The sequence below is a fragment of the Colossoma macropomum genome, unplaced genomic scaffold (genome assembly GCF_904425465.1).
Source record: "Colossoma macropomum unplaced genomic scaffold, Colossoma_macropomum, whole genome shotgun sequence".
Classification (NCBI taxonomy): domain Eukaryota; kingdom Metazoa; phylum Chordata; class Actinopteri; order Characiformes; family Serrasalmidae; genus Colossoma; species Colossoma macropomum.
Window position 1 is genome coordinate 21,178,095 of NW_023494806.1, and position 27,866 is coordinate 21,205,960.

Below are 27,866 nucleotides of genomic sequence, written 5' to 3' on the forward strand. Positions count from 1 at the left end.
GGGAATCTCCTTTTGGCAGCCTGGCTCACATCAGCTAAAGCATTCTGACATATTTACCTTCAGCCCTGACACAATGTGGAACATTTCAAAACATTTTAATTCCTCATGTCCATCGACACAACAGCAAGTCAAGGGGAAGAGCAAAGACCAAATGAGGCAGCAACAGGACCCTCCAGCAGCAAGATGTCTCAGAATATTCATCCAAGACCAGCTTTTAGGGTCTCCTTGAATGGTTCTGCTGAAGAAGAACTGGTCCTGGATCAGTGCAAAAGGACGACTCACGCCGAAGTGCAGTGGAGTCCTGAAGCTGTAGGCCGAGCAATCAGAGGCATACGGTTCATATTTGGTAGACGGATGGTGCTGTCAGGATGAATTGACTTACACAGCTAAAAGAACATCAGTCTGACAGGAAGTCCTCCAACATGCCCTGAACTACATAACTGACTGTCTGCTCCCATCAAACAATGGCGTGCAGAGAACTTCGCAGAACCAGACACTGACAGCTGCCACCATGCAGTGGTGTTGTGATCTGCACCCAAGTGTTGAAGCTCTAGGCCAATGGTTCTCAAATCTGGTCTTATTTCTGCTCTAATATACCTGATTCACCTAATCAGCTCATTAACGGGACCTCAGTATTCATCACCTGCAGGATGCAGGAGTGGAGCTCTTCTACATGCTAAACAGCCTAAACAGCCATAAATGCCTGGTGTAGTTCTTGGAGTTGGGTCAGTTCTAGAAATTCAGAACCAGGGCCAGCACTGTACAAAGGTTTGAATGTATTGTTTTTAAATTCAATTACAAAATCCATTTAGCTGAAAATGAATGTACGAAATGATTTTGTTCCTGTTCCACTTCACAGGATTCACATAATGAGTAATTACGTGTCTAGAATGATGAACAGATGTAGGTGATGCGGAAATGAATGAGAAAGCTGTAGAACATCAAGAATGAAGTTCTAATAAAATTAACATTCAGAATGAAGTTGTAATAAAATAATATCTAGGACAAATTTATGGTAAAATGAACATGCTAAATGAAGTTACAATACTTTTAATGCCAGAACAAATTTCTAGCAAAAATTAAGCTCCAGAATATCATTCTAATAATAAACTGAACAAAGAATAATAAAATTCATATTAAGAATTAATAAAACTCATTTTGTGGCATTGAAAAATTGAGTTGACATGAATTAAATAGATATTAAATGAAACAATTATGTATATTACTGTTATTATTAAATTCATGCTTAAATATTTATAAACATATATAGTGTAAATCAATATTTTTAAAATGATTTTTTTAATATTTCAGTCTATTCAGTTATTTAATTCCCAAAAAAATTATAATATGTAAAGATTGCAAACTTAGAATGTGTTGAATTTCAGAAGTGACTGAACTGAGATCTGTTAGTAAGAGGAAGATCTGCAACTAAGTCCATTCCCCATGTTCACATTTTTATGGGTAATTCTTTATTATGTGTGTGCGTGGGTTGCTGTTAGTACAGTGGTAATACTCTCTCTATCTCTCTCACTCTCTCTCTTTCTCTCTCTTTATGAGATCTTACCTCTGTAATGTATTTCAGGCTCTGTTCTGAGGACGTGTGTCTGTGTGATGTGATGTGCTCATCCATTTTAAAGGGAAGCTGCATTCTGCTCTGCATCTCATTTCGCTGCTCTTCTTCCTAAACAAACACTCCTGGCTGATGTTCACAAAAAAAAACGGGAAAATTTAGTCATTTTCTGCCAGAACAGCTACCAAGAAAATACAGTAATTGTAAATATAAAAGTAAATAAAGAGTAAAAGGTTATATGTGTTATGCATAATTAAATAATGCTATATTCGTTTTGGTGACTTGACAAATTAGTTTAAAATGTGCAGTAAATTCATTGTAGGTCTTTTGTAAACAAGTTTTGGTGCCCCCCGTCAGACTCCATGTTAAATCAGTTACACATCGTCTACAGAGAACACATTCTTTTGCATATTTTTAACCTTTTAACAATCCAGGTTTAATTCATTCAAAGGCTTATTATTCAGTAACTACAGGAACTTCAATGCATAATAATGGAGCTATGCACAATCACTGTTTATTATTGAATGTAACATATTGGAATAAACAATAAAACACAAAATATAAAATGTGCCCTAACTTTTGCACAGCCCATATATATTTTATGTTTTGTTTTCCACCCAGTACATTAAAGTCAGCAAATAAAAACAGAAGAACTAGTAGAAACAATAGTAAAATCAACAAATCTTTTAATTTGACCAAGGGCGTCCAAACTTTTGCACAGGATCGTGGCTTTGCAAATGACATACAGCATATCCTAACTTTCTCCGCTGTGATAAACTCTTTGACAAAAATATTATATCATCATATGATATTAACTGCACTATACTCTGCACTGATCAGAGACCACCCTTCATTTATTTAATTTCCAGTGGAAGCAGCCATTGAGCACAAGTTATTCATTTTAAGGAGATATTTCTGAGGAGATTAGATAGAAGATTATTGACTTGTATACTTGTATTTCCAAAAGTGGAGTTCAAAAAACAATTAAAAGCTAGAGAGAAATTGTGATTCCTAACAACCACCTGGAAGACCTGGTAGACACCAAAACTGTCCCCATCAGATAAACAGCACTTAAAGCTTTCATCTTTGAGGAGAAAATCAAGCTGCTTCAGATCTGAAAACATCCACAGGTGTTTCTGTCAATCCTTCCACTGTGAGAAGACGACTTACTGGTCATGATGTCTTGACTAATGAAACGTTGACTTTTGACAATTTCAAAATCATGAAATATTGTTATTGTTGACACAATTTTTAGTCAATTTCTTATTTTATTTAGATTACACAAAGAGAACATTAAATCACTAAGAAATGTATAAAAAGCAGCAAATTTTATAATTTTATTCAACTTATTACAAGATCCTATCCATGATCAGGATCAAATATGACCCAACGAAACATTAAAACAACACATCTTTTTCTTTTTCTATGCTACATAAAAGCTCATATGAAAAGCTTTCTGCAGCTCACAGTAAAGGTCCTGGTTCAATGTTAAGAAGAGGCTGTGAATGGAGACAAAAGGCATCCTGACATGCTTTCAAAAGGTGGTTCCTGGTAATGATGCTCAGCTTTTGTGACCTGCATTCATTTAAAATAAATAAATAAATAATCATGTTCCAGCTCTGAAAGGTTGCTGCTCTTCAGAGAGCAGTTTATTACCTGCTCAGTGAGGCTGAAGTCCCCATGAAGGCAGTTAGCCATGTCCCTGCATTTCATCCACACTCGAGGCATCAGGAGGAAATCCCATAAAGCCCCACAGGCCTTACGGGAACGAGCTGGGAATTAGCTGCTAGCTGCTAAATTAACTCTCCACACGCGCTGCTCGTAACTGAAGGGTGCAGCAGAGGCCACAAAAGGTCAAAGGGCTCAACCTTTATGTTTGTAGTGCCTCACACATCAATTCCCAGCAAAAAAACCATGTAGCATAAGACAGGCTCAGTATGTACGGCATCTATTGTTGGTTTGATACGTGACCTCATTGCTCTCCATGTTGTCCCACTTCTGTGCTTAGGTCACTCATTTACACTGAGGAAAAAGGAACAGTTAGCATGGTTCTGTAATGGGTTGCTAATACTGGGGCTTCACCTTTAGCAATGCTAACATTTTTGGGTGAAATATTTTTTTTACTGTGGGAAATCTTTGGGTTCCTCCTCACGCAGCAACAACCATGAAGAAAACTGTAGGCTTAGCTGGTGATTGTCTCTTGATTTTTCCTATGAGGACCTGCTAAAGGCATCTGCCAACTTTCTTCCTTGAAATGAAATTCTTGACCAATATTCATATCATTTTTTCCAGTAGTTCCTCCACAGACAGCCAGACAAAGCCTCAGGTTGGGTGGAATAAGACCTCGCTCAGCTTGAATGTTAGCTAACTAACTATCTAGCTAAACTGTTGGTGAGGGAACTTGGTTGGTTAGACACTGTAAACTAGCATTAAAGATAAATGTGGCCTCACTACCCTGATAGCAAGAGGATAGTGGACCACTGTTGGCACGCTATTGGCAAAGCTGGTGATCCACTGGCGTTTTGCTTAGCGTTTTCTGGGCGGCCCACCGGCGGTTAAGACAAAATTCCACTTATCATCACTCATTTTCCACTCACAGTATTGTTTACTGATTTTTCCTTCCTTCCTTTCTTTAGTTATATTTTGCTATTTTAGTAAATAATTTTAATCTAGCAGAGTCAGTAACAACATTTACTAAAATCATTTCATATCAGGCCTAGTCATTATTTTTTTCTCTCAGTTGTTTGTAACATTTGTTAAGTTTGTTTTCTAAAATAAAAGCCTCTGTGCATTTAAAATCTGTTTCAGTTAAAGTTTGTACGCAGGACAGTAATCTGGGTGGTCCATGGGTGGACCAGCAGTGGAAAACAGTCATTTTGAATTGTAAATTACTTTATGTAATTATGTAACTACAGCATAACTTCTCTGAAACAATTTATTTGTGCTAACAAACTTCTGTTCAATGGTAATTTAAGACACCTCACCAGTACTTTAGCTAGCTAGTTAGATCCCTGCTAAAAACTATAGCACAGACCAGTATGCATTCCATGCTGGTCTAACCTGGTTTATGCTGGTCTGGCGCACACCAGCATCCAGAACACTACACATACTGGTATAAGCTGTTTTTTCTAGCAAGGCTAACTAGAATAGCTCAGCAGATATATAGCTAACTTGTGCCCAAGCTGGGGTCTCTTCTGTCCAAGCTAAGGCAATGTCCAGACTGGGGCCTGATCTGCAGGGCTGAAGCTAGATCCCCAATGAAAAATCCTCCAATTGCCAGTAGCTAGTTTCACCTGGTTTAAGCTGGTCATTGATGGTCAAGGTGGTTAATAAGCTGGACATCCAGCTGGACTGGGTGAAAACATACCATATGCTGGTCAACAAGGCCTTATTCTTGATAATGCAGGTCAAACAGCTTTGTCAAGTTCGTCATGCTGGTAGACCAGCTAAACCATCAAACTCAAATCAAAACATACCCGTATCGTCGCTGTCCAAAGAAAAACAAGTATCTTCAAAATAGTAACTTTACAGAGAGAGGTCAAAAACATTCTTTACTTTCAATGTAAGTTAATGGAAAAATATTTTATTCTAAGCAATTTTGGAGCATTTATGTTGGTCCAATCATCATGAAATTTTCACACAATGTAAAGGACAACTGTTGAGCTCAAATGATGCAGAAAAGTAAAAATCGCAAAAAATGGAGATATGTGTTTTTCATTGGACAGTGACGATATGCTGGTCAACCAGCTAAGCTGATCTATCACCTTTTTGGCAGGAATATCACACAGTTTTCCTGTTAATTGATGCTGGTTGCCACCTTGGTTATGATTGAAGTGATGAAAGGTATATTTTGGAATTTTTTTCTGTTTCTCTTTTTGCCCTCAGGTTGCTTCCAGTCAACTCCTTCACGCTCACATTAGCTCACTCGCTCAGGAAACCCATGCTGTGCTCATCTGCCTGAGGAATAATGCATTAGCATGTTCAGAAAGTCAAACCTGTCCATCACTAGGTGTCCTATGGATGGGATTTAGGTTTGTGTCCAAGCTGTGTCATGTGTCACCATGACCGACCAACCTGAGGGCAGAATTTGTGACATTCTCACCTGAAAAGTTAAATTCATTTTTATATCTTTAAGACATTTCTGTTAAATATGCAGATGTATTAGCAAACAGTATTGTTTGAGTTGAGGTAATAGATCTGAAAAGTCAAGAAGTTGAAGAGAAAATAGACAAAAAAAAGAAAATTTGCACTAGGACATAGAAACTGGACAGAACAACAAATTTGGAAGAAAAAATATCCTGCAGATTTCTTAGAAAAACTGAAAGCTAGTTTCCTGAAAAAGACTCTTTCAAACTCTTTTTGATGGATGACACTTAATGTGCTTATTTTTAGTTTTTATGCCTCTCCTCTCAAGTAGTAATGCTACCACAGTTCTCTACTATTATTTCTCTTTGTAAAATGTTAATAACCCTAAGACTGAGCTTTAAAAGGTAGATGAGGCCTAGCTTTTTGAGTGGTGGTTGCAGCTAGCAAACACGCCCTTTATAATACTAGCCTAAGCATGCTATGGTCTATATTGCTAAGCTGGTCCATGATCTTATTGCTAACTCCCACATCACAGTCACTCCACTGTTGCTGTGCTAAATTACCAGCTAACAGCTGTGTGCAACTACTCAGAATAAAATGGGGAATAATGTTAACAAAGCTCTGGAGTCTTTTCCCCTCAGAGTATTTGCTGCAAACTGTATTTGATGTTTTCTAAACAGCGAAGAAAGCGCCTGAAACCAGATAGGTTCAATTCTGTTTTGGCCCACATTCACATATTGACAGCCGTTTGAGAAAACCTTGCCAAAGGAGCTTGTCCAAACACACAAATGCAATCAAGTCTAGAAAAAGCCGGCTAGCCCAGCTCGAGCATAAAAACTGTACAAGCATCTCTGAAGCTGCTAAGCAATCAGAAAACTGGAGATTCAGGCAAAATTTCAGATTACGATGCTGATTTTTGCTTGATATAAGTATTTACCACAGAAGGCTGCCCATGCTAACAAGTCTATATCACATCATAGCACTTTAGCATCACTGAGCAATCATGAGAGTGACATCAGAGTGCACTTTGTCTCTGGATGACTGCCATGTGAGCTTCATTAGGATATAAGAATGTTGTCCGAAGCCTTAGGCTGTGGGTTTCCAAGTGGTTTTATTCACCTGCATAGCCACCACTTGATAAAAGCTCACAATCACATTTGTGAAAGGAGATCCTGCCATAGCGGTGGTCAGTAGTGTCTGCCCAGCTAATGGTTACTCTGAGGAGAAGAGTCGCAGACTGCCGTGTCTCCAGAGAGAGGCTGGCCACTGTGATTATAGCTTAATGCCCCAAACATGCTACAGTGGCTGATATTAAGGCCACAGTGGGAGCCATTAGCATGATCATGTTTGCTAACTGCTAGCTGGCTCCTTATTCTGTATATCATTAGTAATGCTAATGTTTTTCAGTAAAGTGGTTCTTTTTATGTGAGAAACTTTTGGGTTATCATATTTGTCCAGCAGATGTGGACTGAGTGATGTGGATAGAGCTAACAACAAGTGAATGCTAGTACAGAGTCAGTTAGCATGTTCATGTTTGCATAATGCTAACTGGTCTCTGTGTTAATGAGCCTCTTTAGACCTTGCATTAACATTTTTCCTGCCTGGATTGTATCTGGATAAACTTTGGCCTGATTTTGTTCACACTTTTCACTAAAATGCGTAGCCAGTTTAACCAGATGAGATCTGACTGGACTTTTTTTTTGCATAAAACGTATATCTACAAATACGTCATTTCCATTTTACTTTTGTTTAATCTTTTCCCTGTTACTATAAGAGTGGATAAACTTGGCCTGGACACTTTCATCAGCTTTCAAATCCGTATCTTGCCACCTGAAGATGTTGTTTGAGTGATCCGATCGTAACCTGCTCACAATGTGTCCTGAGGGTGTTTAGACCTGCCTTTTCATGCAGTCAAGTGAAATCCGAACATGATCCAATTACTGAAAACACATAATAATGCATGGTGTGAACAGGCCCAATGTGACCTCATCATTGATTGAGTGATGTATTATTTTAATTTCTCTGTACTTAAATGGTTGAGATGTGAACAAAGTCATTCAGAGTGGTCTGATGTGAAATGCTCCACTCTAGAGAAACTTTAACATTTTTCACAACAGTGGTGATAGGAACCAGACGTCTGAAGAGTTTAATGCCTCTAAAAACTCCCTCAGAGAAAGTTATATGGTTACGAATGCATTGTGTAACACCTGAGACATAGTTTTGGGATAGGATTTTGTCCTAAAATGTTATTTTGAAGTCCATTCATGGTAGAATTCAGGCAAAATAGCATCCTTTTTTTTTCAAATTTATCGCTATTTTACCATCATCAACATTCCATATATAAACTCATGTAGGCGAAGGCTTGTGTTGGTTCACTGGTGGTTTAGGATAGTAAATAAAATGTCTATATTTGTGTTGTAGTCATGGTGACTCCTGTTTCCTATCACCACCACTGTAAAGAAATCTGAGTCTCTGCAATCAACCATTTCACACCAAACCACTCTGAATGGTTTACATCTCAATGACTTAATAATGCACATCCATGCAGAGTTTGCTAGCACTACAGAGAAAACTTTGGGTTATTCTTTTCGAGCAGCAAATGTAGTCAGCAATGTGGAGACAATCTAGTACAGCAACCTCATGAGATTTGGCAAGTGAGGAAAGGTGTAGGTCTGCGTGCTGTGACTCTGAGGGGATCTGGTAAAGGCATAGACTCTGTTACCACGTCTGAAAGCCCCTAAGCACATTCTATCGTCAGCTATTGAATCAGTGGCATACGGCACCCACGCTGTTTCGTTAGTGCTAGCACGCTAGGTTCCGCAGCTTGTATAACTGTGTAACAGCTGTGTACATGATAACAACTGATACCACTAAAAGAATCAGAACTGTTTAATGTGGAAAACTAGCTTTCAATAGAGCCCAAGTTTTTTGTTTGTATGTGTATTAGCAGCAGGCAATGCGGTGCGTGTCCATCTACGTTAGTGGCCTGCTCTCTCACTAGCTAATCCACCGGACAGCTCCTACCTCAGGCTAGCCCCCATCTGCCCAGTCGGACCAGGGTAATCTACCTGCACTGCTGTCAGTCAGCTTATACGCCTGTCATACCTATAATGCCAATAAACCTGTCAGTCAATCTGATGCTAACCAGTAAAAAGCCCAGAGCTTTGCTGAATGGAGAGTACCACTGCCTGATCACACTGACCAGCATGCTCGTCTCCTTTCTTTCTCTCATCCCTTCCTCTGTATCTTATCTACTTCTTTGAGAGAAAGAGTTTTGCCATTTTTTGCTGCTCTGAAGTAAAATAAGCCATTTTATAAAAATCCTTTGGAATTACCTTCCAATGAGCTTAAGACAAGCAGTTTAACAAGGTTTTAGCTCTAGTCCTAATCCATTAAACCTTGATCCAGCTCATTGCTGCCTTCAGAAGTCCCTGATTACCTAAGAAATTTGGATTAACAGCCACTACAGTAGTACTTCAAAAGGCCTACCACAGTGAACAGTCTTAACCATTACTTTGTTTGTTATAGAGCTCCTACAGAACTAGGTTTAAACAGTAACAATCATAAGAATCTATCAGTTTTCTTTGATGAAGTTCATTTTTATATCCTTAAGGTTGATTGTGCTAGTATACAGTATGAGACAGTCGCCACCTAGCGGACATCAACGAATCTGCAGTGTGTAGTGTAAATATGAGATCATTTTTTTCATCCTGCAGCTTTTGTTAGGTTACATTATGAAGGCACGATTTATGTAAGATGCAAACCAGCTCCACCTGTCATAAAGCATTAATCTTTACTGCAACTTTCCCAGTTGAAAAATTCCATGCTAGTCTTAGCTGGTTTATGCTGGCCTGATGCTCGTCTACTGGTCACCCAGCATGGTCATGCTGGTTGAAAAGCACACCAGCATCCAAAACACAACATATGCTGGTTTTGGTGGTGACCAGCTATGAAAATCATTGTCATTTTGGTGTGAAATGGTTGATTGTAGAGACATCGTTACAGTGGTGGTGATAGGAACCAGGGGTCACCATGACTACAACACAAATATAGCCATTTTATTTACTATCCTAAACCACCAGTGCACCTACACGTGTCTTCTGAGTTTATATATGTAATGTTGATAATGGTAAAATAGTGATGAATCTGAAAATATTAAGTTTTCTTTTGGAACTATTTTGCCTCACAACAATGTCTCAGATATCAGACAGTGTATTCATAACCATTTCATGTGGACGTCTGGTTCCTATCACCACCACTATGAACAATTCTGACTCTGTAAGTTTCTCTAGAAACAGAGCATTTCACACCAAACCACCCTAAATGACTCTGTTTACATCTTAGCCATTGACTTGTGCAGACATTTTGAAAAATGGGTGGAGTTCACCTTTAAATAGAAGCTGCTCAATCCAGTTTATTACACACAGAACATAGAAATAAAATGGTACTGTGGAAAACCTCATGGTTAGGCCTAATATCAGCGAAGTACAAATCAAGCAAAATCACACTTAAAAACATGGAGCTCAGTAAATGGAGTAGTTATCTATAATTATAGATTATATACTATATATTATAGATAATTATCATGTACTTTGGGGAACCAGAAACAGAAATAAACTCAGATTCACAGTTGTAATTCTCCTTCTTATCACAAGGTGGAGCACTGGGCAAAGCTATAGGACTAACTCTGGAATAAAGTACCATTTACAGCATTTCTGTCTGTTCATGCCATATAATGTGTTGTGTGTAGACATGCAACAGTTCACAAAATTAAAAATTTGATCCACTGTGGTGTCTCGATTTGACATTTTTCAATATTTTTCAATAAAAAACTGTGTGTGCAAAAATGCTTAATGTTAAACTTTTAAATGTTTCCTTTTTTGGTTTATTAGAACATTCAACATTGTAAATGTACAATATTTAAAAGAAAAGCTGTGAGATTCATTGTGTTCTTGTGTAATGCTATAGTCACAAGATAATGCTAGCCCCAAGCTAACACACCAGCCACAAGCTAACATGCTAGTTATGATACATTGATATGATACGATACGGCACGCTACTTGATACAATATGATACTTTGCATTGTTACATCCCTAATTATGTAACAACATGACACTGTACTGTTACATTCCTAATTGCATAATGCAAAAAGATAAAGTCATTGTTTAGCCCTTAGCTAACACACTAATCATAAACAAACATGCTCACGATACAACTATACAAGCATTATGTAGATATTTAATACAATATGCTGCTAAACAATTTGACAGAAAATACAGTATGCGTTGCATTGAAGTCATGAAATATGAAAAACTAAGAAATAAATCCATTCAGCCCCAAACCAACATACTAGCAAAGAAACACTGCTTACATTGCTAACCTTATTGTACAGTTCAATGCTGTAAAACTCAATAACAATTCAAAAATAATTGAGTAATACTTCAGTAATATTTGAATTGTAACTGTATTGTTACATATATAATAATCTGAGAAATAAAGGCATTATTTAGGCCCAAACTACACAAGTCACAGGTAAACATGCTACGTTACAATATGCGTTATATTGCTATACAATATAATGTGTTGTACAATTCAATACAACACAATATGTTGTATTTTTGCACCCTTAGTTATGTAATATGAAAAGCTAAGAAATGAAGATATTATTTAGCCCCAAGCTAACAAACAAGCTACAAGCTAACATGGCAGTCATAATACAGCAATAAAATAAAATATGCTGCATCACATTATGTTCTTATTGTATCATAGTATTGCTATGCGGCTAGTTTGATGCTTTACAGTTCAAAAATAACATCCCTACTTATGTAATACTAAAATAATGAGGAAAAAAAGACATTTAGCCTCAGGTTAACAGACTAGTCACCCAACATGCTAGTCATGAAACAAAGGTACGATACACTGTGAAACAATTCAGTACAGTACAGTGTATTGTTACATCTCTAGTTATGTGATTTGAAAAGCTAAGAAATAAAGACAGTACTTAGCCTAAAGCTAACATACCAGCCACAAGCTAACATGCCAGTCATAAGATACGCTGTGTTACACTGTCGTATTGCTGGGCTGCTAGTTAGATGCTAATTCAATAATAATGCACCAATATGAGATGCTGTATTGTTCCATCTCCGCTTATGTAATATGAAAATCAGAGAAGTAAAGACATTATTTAGGCCGGACACTTTCATTATGTTTTCATTGGTATTGTTTTTTTCATATAGCCTGGTTAGGCTTGCTAATAATGCTAATGCTGTCATCATGTGGTTCTTCTCTTCAGCGCCGTGAAGTCGCTATCTCAGTGAAATTCGATTATGTGAATTTCATTTCACTGGTGGCCTTTTCCACTGAGGAGCACACTCCTAATCAGCCCTGTATGGTTGCCTGGCAACACGTCTGATTACTGCAGCCTCGTTTTGGATTCGCAGCCAAAATCTCCGCATCCAGTTTCAGCAGATCTCCTCTGATCCTCACAAGTCAACAGAACACCAACAAACTACTTGACATTCACAGTGTTTCAGTTTTTAAAAGGGTAATTAATGTAGCTATTAACAGTGTTACTCACTAGGCAACCCAAGGCCAACTTGGGAACTAGTAAACTAGATCTGGTAACAAACTATTGAGTTTAGTCAGATCGGATCAAGCCGAGAACTTAAAGTTTAGTTTTCAAAGTACAGTTTTCTCCAGCCATAAAAATTTGCACTGGCTACTTGGGCCACCAAGACAATGAATCTTTTGGCCAAAGAAAAGAATTTGTGGATGCAATAATATAAAATGTTAACTGTACATGTAGTGTTTTTCCAACTAACAAGCAGCCATCAGTACTAAGAAACAGTCTGGTTTTGCTTTACATTATTAGAACATTGTCGTTACGGTTCTCCCTGCTGTCGGACCAGTTGGCCCCCCATACTGAGACCTGACAACTTTCGATTAGGGATCAGCAAGACCACTAAATTCTCTTTTCAATCTGATATGAAGTAACACCGAAGTAAATGTTCTGATTCCAAATGTTCTAGCCCAGTGATGTGAGGGTTCCAGGCCAGTGATGCAAGGGTTTCAGTCCAGCAATATGAGGGATTGCACTCCAGTGATGTGAGGGGTTCTACTTCAGTGATGTGTGGGTTCCACTCCAGTGATGTGAGGGGTTCCACTAAAGTGATGTTAGTGTTCCACTATAGTGATGTTAGTGTTCCACTAAAGTGATGTAAGGGTTCCACTCCAGCTCTATGAGTGTTCCCCTCCAGTGGTGTCAGGATTCCAGTCCAGTGATGTGAGGGTTCCACCCCAGTAATGTGAGGGTTTCACTCCAGTGATGTGAGGGTTCTGTCTCAGTGGCAGAACAGTAGTTGCTGTCAAAACCTTCTTTAGCTTTTATAAGCATATGTATGATGTTTGCACAACAATTCCTGTGTAAATTGACATGTCACGGATTGAAGTGGCACATCCTGGAAGATTCATCAGAGAGAAAAACAGAAACCTTTTAACAGCAATTAACAAACAAGGGGAGTTTTTATTTCACAGGGGTGAATATTGTTACATGAAATACAACATATCTAAATGTAATTATGTTATATACTTAGTATGTACTCACCTTTTCCTGGATAGGTCTTCAACAAGAAATACAACAAGTAAATGAAACAACATGTACAATATATATAACTAAACCAGGAAGCATGTATGCCCATTTGGGAGTATTTATACATAGGTTTATATGTACAGATCTGATGTTCATGTGGATACAAATATTAAAATGCGTTTAAATGTCAATGAATCCTTGCAGAACGAGTTAAAGGTAAGAAAGACTATTCTGCAAAGATAATACATTTTCATGTATGTAGTTGTCTACATCACCACCTAAATACTTTATAAATACTTTACTTTTATATATGTATATATATGTGTTAAAATTATTTAATATTTGAATGCAAACACATAACATAGTATTATAATTGTACTTGGATGTATTCAACCATGTATCAGATGTACATGAATGACCCATATATTATGCAAATATTACCCTCCTATCAGGCATAGGCTATATGTATGATCGATATATTATGCATATGTTCAATGTTTGAAATTTACACAGCTGTACACAATTTACATGAATGTATATTTTAAATTCTATAAAGTCTAAAAAATAAGTTTTCTTTGGTGACTATTTTATCTGCATGTATTTCTTTGCAAAACAAAGTTTCAGGCACTGTATTCATAACTGAATCAACAAAGAAGATCCTTACTTTCTGGGACGTCTGGTTCCTATCACCACCACTGTGAACAATTCAGACTCGGCATGTTTCACTAGAACGCAGCATGTCAGGAGAAAATCTGAATTACTTTGTTTACATTCAAAGCATTTCATTTTGCAGAAAGTTTGAATAATCAGTAGAATTCTCCTTTAATCCGTAATGTAGTGGTGTGTGTCTCTTTAAAAGGCGTGGCCGGCCCGAGAGGGGCGGGGTATGGAGATGAAGGGGCGGTGCTGCGAGAGTCTGCTGTTCCATCCGCTCAGTGTTCAGTCGCGCGGAGAGGAGAGGAGGCGCAGCCATGGCAACGACAGGTGAGAAACAACCGAGAAAACAAAGAAAAACACCGGTAGACTAATAAATGGAGCGTTTAAGGTCGATTCGGAGTCGTAATCGAGTCGATTAATCCCGGTTTAACTCCTCCGTTTCCTCCGCAGAGGCAGAAACCCGCCAGAAGCTGGTGAGGAACGTGAAGAAGGAGGTGGGTGCTGCTTTTTCTCTACGAGGGGAATAAAGGAGCACAAAGTAAACATTTCTGTGGGAAAATAATCGAGCAGGTCGGCTGAGCTCGGTGGAGGAATAATCGAACAGGAGTAAACATTTCTACACGAACAGTAATTGAGCGCGACTGAGCAGCGCCTCAGGAGAACAGCTCGACCAGAAGTGCACGTTTCTGTTGGAAAATAGTCGAAACAGTCACTTTCGAGCACTTTTACTTATAGAATAAATGAAGTTTGTAAAGATTTTTACAGGAAAATAATCGAACATAATGAAAACGTATGTAAACAAACGCTCCTGTATGAAATAATCGAGTACGAGCAGGCACTTTTACAAACACTCTTAGAAAAGATGGGTCTTCAGGGGGTCTTTAGTGAAGGGAATGGGTCTGCTTAGTTCTGTATAGAACCTTTACCTGCTGAAATTAAATGGTTCTTTGGAAAGAGAATGTGTTCTATATAGAGCCTTTTTGAAAATGGTTCTACATAACACCAAAAGGGTTCTGCTATTGGAACAGTGTCAAGCTTGTAACAACAGGAGAACATATTTGGGTGCTATATAGAAGGATTTTTGCAAAGGTTCTGTGTAGGACCATATACAATACATTGTCCAGCACTCTGAAGGACCATTTCACCAAAAAAGAACCATTTAAGCATGAAATGGTTCTATGTAGAACTCATGGTGCTAAACAGAACCATACCCTTTACCAAAGAACCATTTTTTAAGAGTGTGGTTCTATATAGAATTCATGGTTTTATATAGAACCATTCCCTTAATTAAATAACCCTTGAAGAACCATTTCTTTTGAGAGTGTGTTTCTATGTAGAACTCGTGATTTTATATAGAACCATTCCCTTTACTAAAGAACCCTTGAAGAATCATCTTTTTTAAGAGTGTGGTTCTAAATAGAACCAGTCCCTTTACTAAAGAACCTTAAACAAACCTTTTTTTTTAAAGTGTGGGTCTATATAGATCTCATACTTCTATATAGAACCATTCCTTTTACTAAAGAACCATTTTTTTAAGAGTGTGTTTGTATGTAGAACTTGTGATTTATATATAGATTTATATACAGAACCATTCCCTTTACTAAAGAACCCTTGAAGAACCATTTTTTTTAAGAGTCTGGTTCTATATAGATCTCATACTTCTATATAGAACCATTCCCTTTACTAAAGAACCATTGAAGAACCATTTTTTTAAGAGTGTGGTTCTATGTAGAACTTGTGATTTTATATAGAACCATTCCCTTTACTAAAGAACCCTTGAAGAACAATCTTTATTAAGACTGTAGGTTAACTGTATTAAAGTAAAGCATACAAAATAATTGAAAACAAGTAAACATATAAAAACATGAAAACAAGTAAACAGGGCGATGAAGTAAACATGTCTACATGGAAAATAACCAAAGACGAGTGAACAGGAGCAGCTCGCCTATCCTGTGAGCACTGGGCAGGTCAGTGGGCTCTCTGAGCGAAGGCAGGTCAGTGGGACTCTCTGGGCGAAGGCAGGTCAGTCGGCTCTCTGAGCGAAGGCAGGTCAGTGGGCTCTCTGGGCGAAGGCAGGTCAGTCGGCTCTCTGGGCGAAGCGCACGTTTTATTATTCTCAGAATGGAGATAAGAGGAAGGTGTGAAACTGTGATTTCAGTCTGAACTGTTCCAGTTCTACCTTGTCCTCTTTTATTGGCCTTCCTTTCTCAGTGTGCCGTAACACTTTGACCCCCACCCGATCCTGAAAGGTCTTTTAAGGCTGGGGCCCGGTTTAATCAACGCCTTGTCTGGCGCTGTCCAGTTTTTTTATGGACTTTTATGGTGCAGAAGAAAGACAGCATGATTTGTTGGATGCTGAAGGGCTTCCCTGGTCTTTTATGGCCGTCATTACGTTTCACCCAACAGGCCGACGGCAGAGCGCGTAATATAACGGGGACGCCACCTTTCGTTTTCAAGCACCGAGTAACAAAATGGGTTAAATTACGATCAATCATAGTAACGTCTTATTAGTTCATGCCTCCAGCTGGACCTCTACTGCGGAGTATTGACACAGTTCTCATATTTCAGCAGCTGTGTCCCGCCTGCTGGCTTGGCTCGAGCGTGGTGTGATTAACCTGCTGTGTTGTGGGTGTATGTGTGCACTGTCTTTTTGAGAGATCAATTGTCTAAACAGCGGAAAAACATGGACGTTTTGACATTGTAGCCGACACTTGAGAAAAAGGGTTCCATTTTGGTTGTTTTTCACTGCAGAAAGAGCAAGAACTCACTCAAACAGGAAACAATGGTCCTAGATAGCAAGCATATGGTGGTCCGCTGACTTGATATGGTTGGCACCCTGCTGACTGTATGCCACTAGTGGTCCAGCCTCGGACCACCCAGTTTATTGTCATGCACACGAGGTCTAGTTTTTAATCTCCTCCAACAGATTTTAAATGCATGTAACCTTAGAATTTGGAAAGAGACAGATATTACAAACTACTGAGAGAAAACACTTACAAAACCTGATATAAAGTGATTTTGCTGAAAATGTTGGTGCTGACACTGTGCTGGATTGGTTACAACTGTATGGCTGGCTTTGTTTATGATATTGCTATTAAAATAAGTTATTAAATTAATTTACAGAGGATAATAAAAGAAAGATATATGTAAAAATATATAAACTGTGAGCACAATGAACACAATGAGCGCTGGCATTGTGTCTAATACTCTGCTTAACCATCAGTGGGACGGCAGGAAAATACTGAGCAAAAAGCCAGTGGGCCACCAGCTTAGCCACCAGCGGGCCAACAGTGACCGGATGTCCTCTTGCTTATCTGCGGTTCTAGTTCTGGATTCTTTTCCTACCTGTCTCAAAAACTGTCTTTTTAGTTCTATATTTTTATATAAGTTTTTTTAGTTATATATTTATATATTTACACATGACACTTCTAACGTGTCTGTTTTGGCTGAATGTTAATTAGCCATCTTGCTTGCTAGTTAGCATAACAGTATTTACAGTGAGCTGATACAATAGTGGTTGGTGACTTTATATTCATGTGGAAGGGTAAAGAATTTGGTAAATTCTTAGCTGCAAGTGTTAGCAAAGACAGAGAAAAACACCGTAGAGTACCTTTAGATCCTGTTGGTAGCCATCTTAAGCACCAAAAACCATAAAATTGAACTTTAAGTACTGAAAAAGTACAATTTGTTAGCACTTTGCGAGGTAAAAAAAAATCAAAAATCAAATTTACACTATTTCCTCCTTATCCCAAATGTTGTAAACCAAAATGTCTGGAAAAAAGGACAGCACTGACAGAATTCAGGCTTCAGAATGGCTGCTACTACTATTTTAGCTATGCTAACATACGTTTGTATATTTTTATAGATAGGAGTGTGTCATACAGCATCAGAAACCACAAAAGCAAGTATTATTAGATTACTGAACAACCTCACATGGCTTGAGTCAAGTGTGTGATGATTTAGATGATGTGCTGTTAATGCTGTGCTAATTGCATGGCTAATTTCTCTATTTGCTAGCTACATTAGCCACATAGCTCCAGTGTGAAAGCTAAAGAAGCAAACTTTAGACACTGAACATGTCTTGGCTGATCGATTTCATTTGAAGAAAGATGGAAAACTGTAAATCTGATTTTTCAGAAGGGTTAGGCTTAGCTGTCACTAGTCTTAACTCTGTCTATCTACAAGAGGAATGCATTTCAGAGGAAAACTCCCAGAAAGACATTAATATAGGAGTATAGTAGTGTGTGTGTGAGACAGATTGAGTGTGAGTCTATTATCTAAGGGGTCTGAGTCATCTGGCTTGTGTACGTGGCATTTGAAAATGCATATGCAGGCCTCAGAGATCCTCAGAGCTACACGATAAACAGAAACGTCATTAGTGCTAATTTTACAGCTGCGGTGCCCAGTTTAAACACTGATATCTGAAGTGAATGTGATAAATAGTTCAGTCAGACAGTAAATAGCACACTGGCTTTTTGAAAATTCATGGTAACGCGTACTGTGAGTTTAATCGTGCGTGTGGCAAAGTGCCTTCAGCGATTCATTCATGTTCCTGAAGCGTGGCATCGGTAAGTGCACTGAATGGAGTGTGCAAGCTTGGAAATGTCACTGGCTGATGAAGAGAGATCATCTCTCTCTCACCCCCATCCTTCCCCCTTTCTCTCTGTCACTCTCACACCACACGCTCCATGGAGATGTCTGATGGTTTTTCATCTTCAGTTCATTATGAATTCTGTGCATTATCTTATCTTGGCTCTTATGTTTGCAAAAATGGGATGGTGTCCCTTTGGATGGTGTCCCATTTTAAGCACTTGCATTATTACTTCTCTAAGACTCTGTGCTGCGTTAAAAAGCCTCGCTGCTTTTTCCAGCAATGACTCATTGGTCCCTGTGGACCACCACACTGCGAGAGGGTAGACCTCCATTCCAATCCACACTTCCCCTAACTTCAATTTGCAGGTGCCAACGTTTCCCTGACATATAGCAGCGCTATGATAGAGTTTTACTGGCAATTTCAAGAAAGTAATTTTTCTCGAGGTGAATGAAATATTCACATGATGGGATTGGATTTACGACCTTTGCCGTGTGGTGCTTGCAACCGATCAGCCTCCCTGCCTACAGTCACATGGCTTCAAGTCTATGGCTGGAGGTAGTACTGATTGCTGGGCTGGTTGGGACTATGTTTCCCACAGTTGCGTGCCCTGGTGAGAATCCCTCCTGGCTTTTTTGGTCCACTTCATGAGCAGTGCAGGTGAAGAATAGTGCAGGTCTGGCCATTGAACCCTTATTCCATGCACAATGAAATAGTAAATGATAAAACGATCCCTGCAAGCAAAGTATACTGTACTGTATTGTAGTCATCAGCATTGAATACAGTGTCCATTGTCATAACCCACAATACTATATAAAGTCAACCTGAAATCAAAATTGATTTTTCTTTACCTGATTAGTTCATGACCCTGGTCATATTGAGCACAATTCATCAAATCATCTGGGGTGATACTTTTGTAAAGCATACATTTCTATCAAAATATTATAGAATGACATTGAAGACAAAATAGATCTTCCATCAAAACGTCTTTTGAATTTTGACAACATCACTGTGCACCAGCAGGTGGGGCAAAATTTACACTTAGGGCAGACGCTCTTATCCAGGACAACTTTTTGATCATTTTATACAGGTAGGTGAAGGTAGTGTTAGGAGTCTTGCCCAAGGACTCTGATTGGTATAGTATAGGGTGCTGGCCTAGGTGGGGGATTAAACCCTACTCTACAGCGTAGAAGGCTAAGGCGTTACTCACTAAACTATACCAACTGTAAATAACATCAACCAGTATGTTGTGTAACCGAAGGAAAATGCATTATTTCCTTATGTTAACAAATAAATTTGCGCCACTTGACACAGGTGTTGAAACCTGTGGGGTTGGCCTTTATAAAACATTTATGTAGGTTGTTCTGAAAAGCTTATGTAGGTGTCATATAGCTTTACGAATAGTGTAACCAAATGTTTTGGTTATTAATAAATAAGTGTTGTTAACTGTTATTTCATTGTCACAGTTAGTTACTGGCACCTGGACCTCTCTGGCTTGCTTGCTAGTATAGTGAATGAGGCCTTGTAGCAGAATCATCATCACCTGCATCACCTGAATAACCAGGCCAACTCCAATGAACACTACGGTCATGAGAGTCGCCAGTAAATGTGGTTTTAGCATAATTTTGCATCAACAGTGAAGCAAAGAATAATCTTTACCTTAATACCTTTTCAAAGTAGCCATAAAATGCAACCCCTGTGAATTTGTATGTGAACAAGTAAATCAACATTTATAAGTGTTTTATTTGTGTTTAAATGCTGTTTGTTATTGTGGCAGTTGTGTGATTTTTTTCACAGTTGGGGAATCCTTGCTTCTTTCACCCCCCATTGCTCTCTAGCAGCTCAACATAGTCACAACATTTTAGCAGAGAACCGATGGTGTCCTGGTTAATCTGATAACAGAATTTCCATAATGCTGGTTGAATGGAACCTGGAAATTGAGACTGAAAGCTCGCTGCTGTTGCCTTAGATATTGAACTAATCCAGCAGAGGAATACAAGTTTTAAAGGATCACCGGGTACATGACTAACTCAGTCTGAGGCCTGAGAACTCTAATCTGTTTAATGTTAATTTGCTTCATAGGTGTTGATCTTACCATCATGCCTCTCAAAAAGCTGTAAGCAGCCTTTCCAGTGAAAATGTATTTTGGATTCTAATCATGTTTATGGTGGAACTACCCACAGTCTGGCGGCCTAGACGGGCTTGGCTGAAACTGTGAATACTTGCCTGTTGGCCAGGTTCCCCTACCAGCTACAAGCTGAGAAAAATTACACATAAAACCCCAGCGGACTGGACTGAAACACATAGAAAATCTGTGTTCTCCTGCTCAGGCTCCCTTTCTCTTTCTGCTTCTAAGAGTCCGATTGACTGATCTGTCTCCTGCAGGGTTTGATTACAGCGTCTGTGGCTTGAATCGCTAGGCTAAGTTGCCTGTGGCTATTTACACAGACCGCAAACCTGCCTGTCGATCATTCCCACCCTTCTTCTCGCTCTCACACTTACTCACACATGCACACACCTGTATTGACACAGGGTCAGAGGCATGCGCAGAAAGCCGTGTCAAACACTAGCTCGCCGCTGGTTGTTTATCTTTGCCTTTTCTCCCAGATGGCTGAGGCTTTGGCAAGGTCTTATCAGCGTATCCATGCAGAACTTCTCAGCATCTCAGACACCACTGAATGCCCTCCTTTCACTAATACCCATGATGTGAAGAGGGAATACAGTGCCTTTCCCCTGATCAGTTGCGCATTTCACTCCCAGATTCCCAAAAGCATTGAGCAGTTTCTGTAGATATTCAAATTCTGTATGTACTCAACTACCCGCACACACAGGGCTGCTTTTCCAATGGAAATATTAATAAGTCTCCTTTTGACAGTCTAATTACACTGCCGCTGGGGATTTGCTCCATTGAAAATCCTTTGTAGTCTAAGACTCAGCTTCATCTGTCTGGAAAACCGGCCTCCAATGCTTAATTAAAGTTTGATAAAGACATAGTAATTGCTGTGTCCAATTTGGAAAAGTATACCCACATGGGGCTCTCTCAACTGCTCAACCGCCCAAGACATTGAGTGTATAAAACATGGAACTGATTACTTACTATAGTCAAGATTTGCTTGATTAAAATGGAGTACTTCAATAAAAAGTTAATCAGTTGAAGTTTACATTCTTAAAAAATCTGTTTAATGATTAGTGTTCAGTTTAAACGATTAACAGGATGACCAGTAGTTATCATAAAGTTTAGCAGATTCTCTACAACGGGGGCCAATAGCACTCAACACTTTTGCGATCATTACTGAAAGGGAGGAAACCCACACCAGCAGGATCTCATGAATGCATAAAGGCACATAATGAAGGGTTCTTTTGCAAGGGTCCTCTCCCTTGCATTCTCCTGTCATTTGCACCTAAATAACTGTATAGAATAGTCAGTCTGCTCTGAAGCACTTGGCTGCCCACTGTAGCTCACTTCCTATGCATGACTGACACAGTGAGATGATAGTGAAAGCAGCCACTGAGGTCTGACCCTGGGGCTCCTCAGCCTTTTATTTAATCTAATATATCCATTGGTTTTACTTGTACTGTGTTCATTTAAGTCTAGTTCACATCTTGGTGGGTTTCACATGAGAACTTGCTTTTTATGCATTGAGGATGTTACCGTATTGATCTTTGCCTTGGTCTGTGTAGGGCTTATGAAGTTACAGCGTGGTTCTCATGGTCCTTTTAATTATGTTCAGCAAATGTTTTTTTTCCTTATACAGGCATAATTACATGAGCGCCATGCCGCTGATAAGATTTTCTCAGCTTCATTTCCTACCTTGCCAGCAGTCAAACAAGATAACACGCTTATGCTGTTGCTCTGGATTGAGACAAATGTCTCTGAAACAAACCTTGTCTCATTCTTCCTGCTTTGATTCTATGCTGTCTTAACTTATATACTGTTTTAGTATTAAATGATTTAATGAAAATCTCTCATGAAAATCTTATATTAAATAACATAATACTGAGTAACTCAACATCTTTTGGTAATAAACTATTATCACTCTTGTTTTGAAAACTGTGACTGCAAACATGTGTATCCTGCTGGTGTAGGTTTCTTCTCGATAAATGCTGCAGAGATACTGCAGACTGCTAAATATGCACAAGTAAGTGAGATCTTAACCCATGTTTATGTGCTTTGCATATACAAAGAACAAGGACATTTCTATCATTACCCCGAATTGGCTCTGTGGGAAATCATAAAGTATTATACTTTAATATTTTTACAACTGATCCGAATTATCAGGACACTTCAGCTGTTCGGAAAGTGCTGAGAATTTGCCTTAGACTATCTCTGGTACTCTGGGAAACCTGGGGAACCTGGAGCAGGGTGAGTGGGGAATTTGCTCCACTGTAGGCTTATTAATGCCCTTCAATAACCTACTGTTTAACAGTAATAGAGTATAAACGTTACATGTACACATTTCTTAATATTATTTAGCAAGCTGTTTAAAGTTAAAATAGTCTTTCTATTTTTGTATTAGTTCTCTTTTCCAACACTTTTGAAGCATTTTCTTCAGATTACCTGACAATGGCCAGTACCCAATTACACTATCCTTTCACCCAGGTTTAAATCTCACTAATGCCTCAGTGATAATATCCACGAAAAGTAGAACAACTATTTACACACCCTCTCTTTTTCTCTCCACCGTTTCATTAGCCTGTGACAATTGTTTGGCAGACAGTCGCCTGCCAATGTCTTAGAAACATCTTCCATCTTGCAAGATGCTGTTGTGGTGTGTTGATTTAGCACCCAGACTTTCTGCCAGACGGCCACGAATGTCGACCATTTGCAAGATGCCTCATCAATCGTCATGCGCCTCCTTTCATTTGAGCATTGCTTCTTTTTTGGATAGATGTTCGTGATCCGAGAGAGAAAAGGTTTTACACATGCACCTGCAACTCTTTTTGGGACCGGTTAATTCTTTCAAAAAGTGATTGCGACGGTATCACAAGAAGCTTCACTGAATCTTAACACAGTGTTCTGCAACCATTACCTATAAAACCAGCTGTTGCCGAGGCTGTTGCATAATTGCGCCATAATGGCTGAAATTTCCAGATGCAAGTTAAACCTGGTCTTACGCTGAAAGGGCTTTCAAATGCTCATTGACAGTATAATTTAGTCCATTACTGCATTCGGTCTGGAAAGCAAGGTCATTTACCTTCGGAACACTGCGTACTTTTGTACGATATTGCCTCAGTGTTTCTATTTTCTGGCTGGGATGTCAGTCCAGTCCAAGGCTGTCTGAGATTTTTTCATCGAAGAGGCAGAATTAAAAATGTAACAATTGCTACATCTCTTGGAAACATGTTTACTTGCCTTCTGTGGTCTCGATAGTGAGATTATTTCAAGACTTATTTGAGGACTGAGAAAACCCCCTCAAAACCCCCTACTTTTGAAAAACTACAAGCACTTTGGTAGATAGATGATGATAGAAGAGGACGAGCTGTTCACGTTTTTTTTTCCCAGTAGCTACCCAATGCAGAAGGAAGACAGATAGCTAATGTTACTGTTACTGCTAGAAAGCTAAATATGATGCCTCTACATCAGTGTGTTTGTTTATTGCTGTGGGGAGGATTCCCAATGGCTGTTTGGTGTATCTGTGCAATGCATGCTGGGTTTTGTAGTGAGAAAACATTCATGGACGAAAACACAAAAATAATACAATTTTGTCAAATTTCAAATTCTTTCAAACCAATATGGCCGAGGGATTCCCTGCTGTGCTACAGAATATTATGTAACAAATAACATATGAAATGGTAGACCTGAATGCCTCTTTAATGCGGATCAGTGGCAGGGGTAAAAATGGGCTGGAAAGCACTGGAACACTTTAGTTTCAACGGAGCCGTGCTGGTGACATCCGGTATTTAATAAAAATAACGCATGTAAAAAACAATGTAACCGAAAGAGCACTGGACATTCTTGACCATCTAGCTCAGTAGATCACCTCACATATGGGCAAGATAGTAGTATTTTTGTCAAAGTAGTGGTGCCCTAGAACTAACTTCTTAGTCTCTCTTAATGAAATGATTGTTTTAATGGTGCAATGAAAGTGCCATTAAAGGAACCTGCTGTTCCTTTAGTTTTTAGAAAAAAGTGTAGAACCGATTTATTGTGTTTTTAAAATATATGTTCCCAATATACACTGATCAGGCATAATATTATGACCACAAACTGTGAAGCAGCAGATGAGCCCTCGTCTCTAACTTTACAACTACAAGGTGGACTGACAAGGAAGGAGTGTCTAATAGAGTGGACAGTGAGTGGACACAGTGTTTAAAAACTCCAGCAGCACTGCTGTGTCTGATCCTCTAGCACCAGCACAACACACACTAACACACCACCACCACGTCAGTGTTATTGCACTGCTCTGAGTGATCCACCACCCAAATAGTACCTGCTCTGTGAGGGTCCATGGGGGTCCTGACCACTGAAGAACAGGGTAAAAGGGGGCTAACAAAGTATGCAAAGAAACAGATGGACTACAGTCTGTAACTGTAGAACTACAAAGTGCACCTATATAGTAAGTGGAGCTGATAAAATGGACAATGAGCGTAGAAACAAGGAGGTGGTCGTAATGTTATGCCTGATTGATGTATGTTCCCTGCTTATTCCTTCTGTAAGTAAGAAGAATAAATTGGTTTAAACTGATTTATATGGAACAGTCAATCAAAAGTACTGTTGTTGATAAACACTTCATGGTTCATTCTTTCGCTTTAGCAAAAATGCACTAGATTCCTTCATTTATTGATTGCAAAGGCTAGATTCACACATTTTTTTGGTAGGTTCCCCCAGTAAAACCTGACTATGTTCACCCCCAATCAGTGGCATGCATTGGGTTGGTTTTGTAGGTCTAGCTGTTCAAGGTTTGTAAAATGCTAACAGCCTCAATAGGTATCAGTAGTAGTGCAGGGTCACTGTGTGAAAAGCTCTAGTAGTAATTCAGTACACTTGTTCTTACAAATGTTTCCTGACTCACTAAGTTATTCACACACACACAGACCTATTCGAGAGTAGCAGGTGAAGTGGTGAGAGGCGGAAGTGTTCTTGCGTTCCTCTGGGCTGGTGACGGAGGAGGATGAGTCATACAGCTGGAGTTTGATATCAGGAACTCCGGCTCACTTTGCTCTGCACTCTTTAAATAGACTTCTCTCGACTTCACCATCAGCGAGACAGCCTCAGAGTCAGAATCTATCAGGAAACAGAAACTTGTCTGTGTTTTGTTATTCAGTAGACTTCATTGTTAAAAATAAAGCTGCTAATGTTATATAACAGAGCTAATTTAAGGCATGTAGATGTTGTAAGGAGCAACTAAATTACATTTGTATGGTGATCGAAAAACAACTTTCTGCTCTTCATGCTATTATTTTACGCTTTATACTGTTTTCACGGGTTGCAGTTTTAAAGCTAGGCCCACAAAACTTTGCAGGATTGGAGGACCTATACAGGAATAGGTCACTTACTCTTCTGTGACCGATCACGGGTACAGTTTTTGTACCACATTTATTTAAATACAATTTATTTTCAAAATGAATGGCAGAATGTTGAAAAGAGTGCCATAGATGATGTCACAAAGGACTGAACCTTATAGACATTACATACAGGCTCACATACATATATTAGCAACCACCTGGGATAACATAGTAATGGCCTAGCAACATCTTAGCATCCACCCAGGACAGGGGTGTCCAATCTTATCTGCGTAGGGCCGGTGAGGCTGCAGGTTTTCACTACAAACGAGCTGAAGCTCACCTGATTCTACTTGTTTAATCAGTTGGTCTTAGTCTTCAAAGATTTCATCAGGCGACCTCCTGCTTTGTTGGAGTGAAGACCTGCAGCCATTCCGGCCCCCTACGGATAAGATTGGGCACCCCTGACCTAGGATAACGTAGCAACAGCCTGCAACACTTTAGCAACCACCTTGGATACCATAGAAATGGCCTTTTAACAACTTAGCAACCATCTGGATACCTTAGCAACATCTTGCATCCACCTAGGATACCGTAGCAACAGCCTAGCAACACCTTAGCAACCACCTGGGATAACATAGCAATGGCCTAGCAACATCTTAGCATCCACCTAGAATACCGTAGCAACAGCCTAGCAGCACCTTAGCAACCACCTGGGATAACATAGCAATGGCCTAGAAACATCTTAGCAACCACCTAGGAAAACAGTAATGGCCTAGCAACATCTTAGCATCCACCTAGAATAATGTAGCAACAGTCTAACAACATCTTAGCAACATCTTAGCGTATAAGATATAAGAGTATAGGATAACATTGCAACAGCCTAGCAACACTTTAGCAACCACCTAGGATACCATAGAACTGGCCTTGCAACATCTTAGTAACCACCTAGGATAACATAGCAACACTGTAGCAAGCTCCTGGGACAACATAGCAATGGCCTTGCAACACCTTAGCAACCATCTGGATACCTTAGCAAGACCTTAGAAACCACCTGGGAAACCTTAGCAACAGCTAACAACACCTTGGCAATCACCAGCGATTCAATAGCAATGGGGTAGCAATACCTTAGCAACTACCTGGGATCTACGAGCTGTCTGAACAAGACCGAGTGAAAACAGTCAGATAGGAGTTGAACTATTGAGTGTATACATGGTGTATATGATATATACACTTAGTCAGAACATGCAGACACTGTTGCTCTCACTGGACGTCAGTGACTGAAACGGGAAACTGCATTTACTCTGTTGAAATCACATGATTTTCACGTTTTTGTGTTCACACGATGAAAATAATGTATGAATTATTGAGGTTGTTTTGTCCACTCATACGGCTCTATTAAAATACACTGTTTTTAGATGGAAAATCTTTCTTTAGGCTCCAATTTTAGCTGATGCGATTAATCTCTGAATAACGTGATTAATGGGCTGTTCCAGGTTGAGCTGGACAGTGTGTTCTTACTCAGCAGCTCTGTTCAGGTGGTCTGCGGTGAGCTAAAGTGCTCCTGGGTGCACACACATACATACAGAAACAGCGAGCGACCCGGCAAACACTAGCCAGGACGTGAGACGTGTTGCGACGCATGCTGTTTCCATGGAAACCTTCGCCATGGCTCCGAGACGTCAGGGACTGCAGGATCACAGGAGAACCAGACTCTCACTTTCTCATAATCATGCGTTCTTGATCAGTAAGCATTAACCAAATGAGCTCATACTGACTGACGCCCTTTCATCTTAGCCACGTTAGCACTTCTGATTGAAGTACTTGTTGTCATTGATGGACTTTCACTTTATGGCTGCTGTCAGTGAGTCCTGTGGAGTCTAACTGAAAAGTTGCAGTATGTTCAAGGGCATGGGAAGCTAGAATTTCC

The 27,866-nt window shown here is 39.3% G+C and overlaps 1 protein-coding gene across 1 annotated transcript in view; it reads left to right on the top strand.

Annotated features, from left to right (window-relative positions):
• Positions 1-14,158: 14,158 nt before the first annotated feature.
• sgsm1a (small G protein signaling modulator 1a) overlaps positions 14,159-27,866 on the top strand; it is a 74,166-nt gene continuing 60,458 nt past the window's right edge. The window contains exons 1-2 of the mRNA XM_036599234.1: positions 14,159-14,229; positions 14,353-14,396. Of these exons, the coding sequence (XP_036455127.1) occupies positions 14,217-14,229; positions 14,353-14,396 (57 nt within the window). The 5' untranslated portion in view covers positions 14,159-14,216. The remainder of the gene's footprint in view (positions 14,230-14,352; positions 14,397-27,866) is intronic.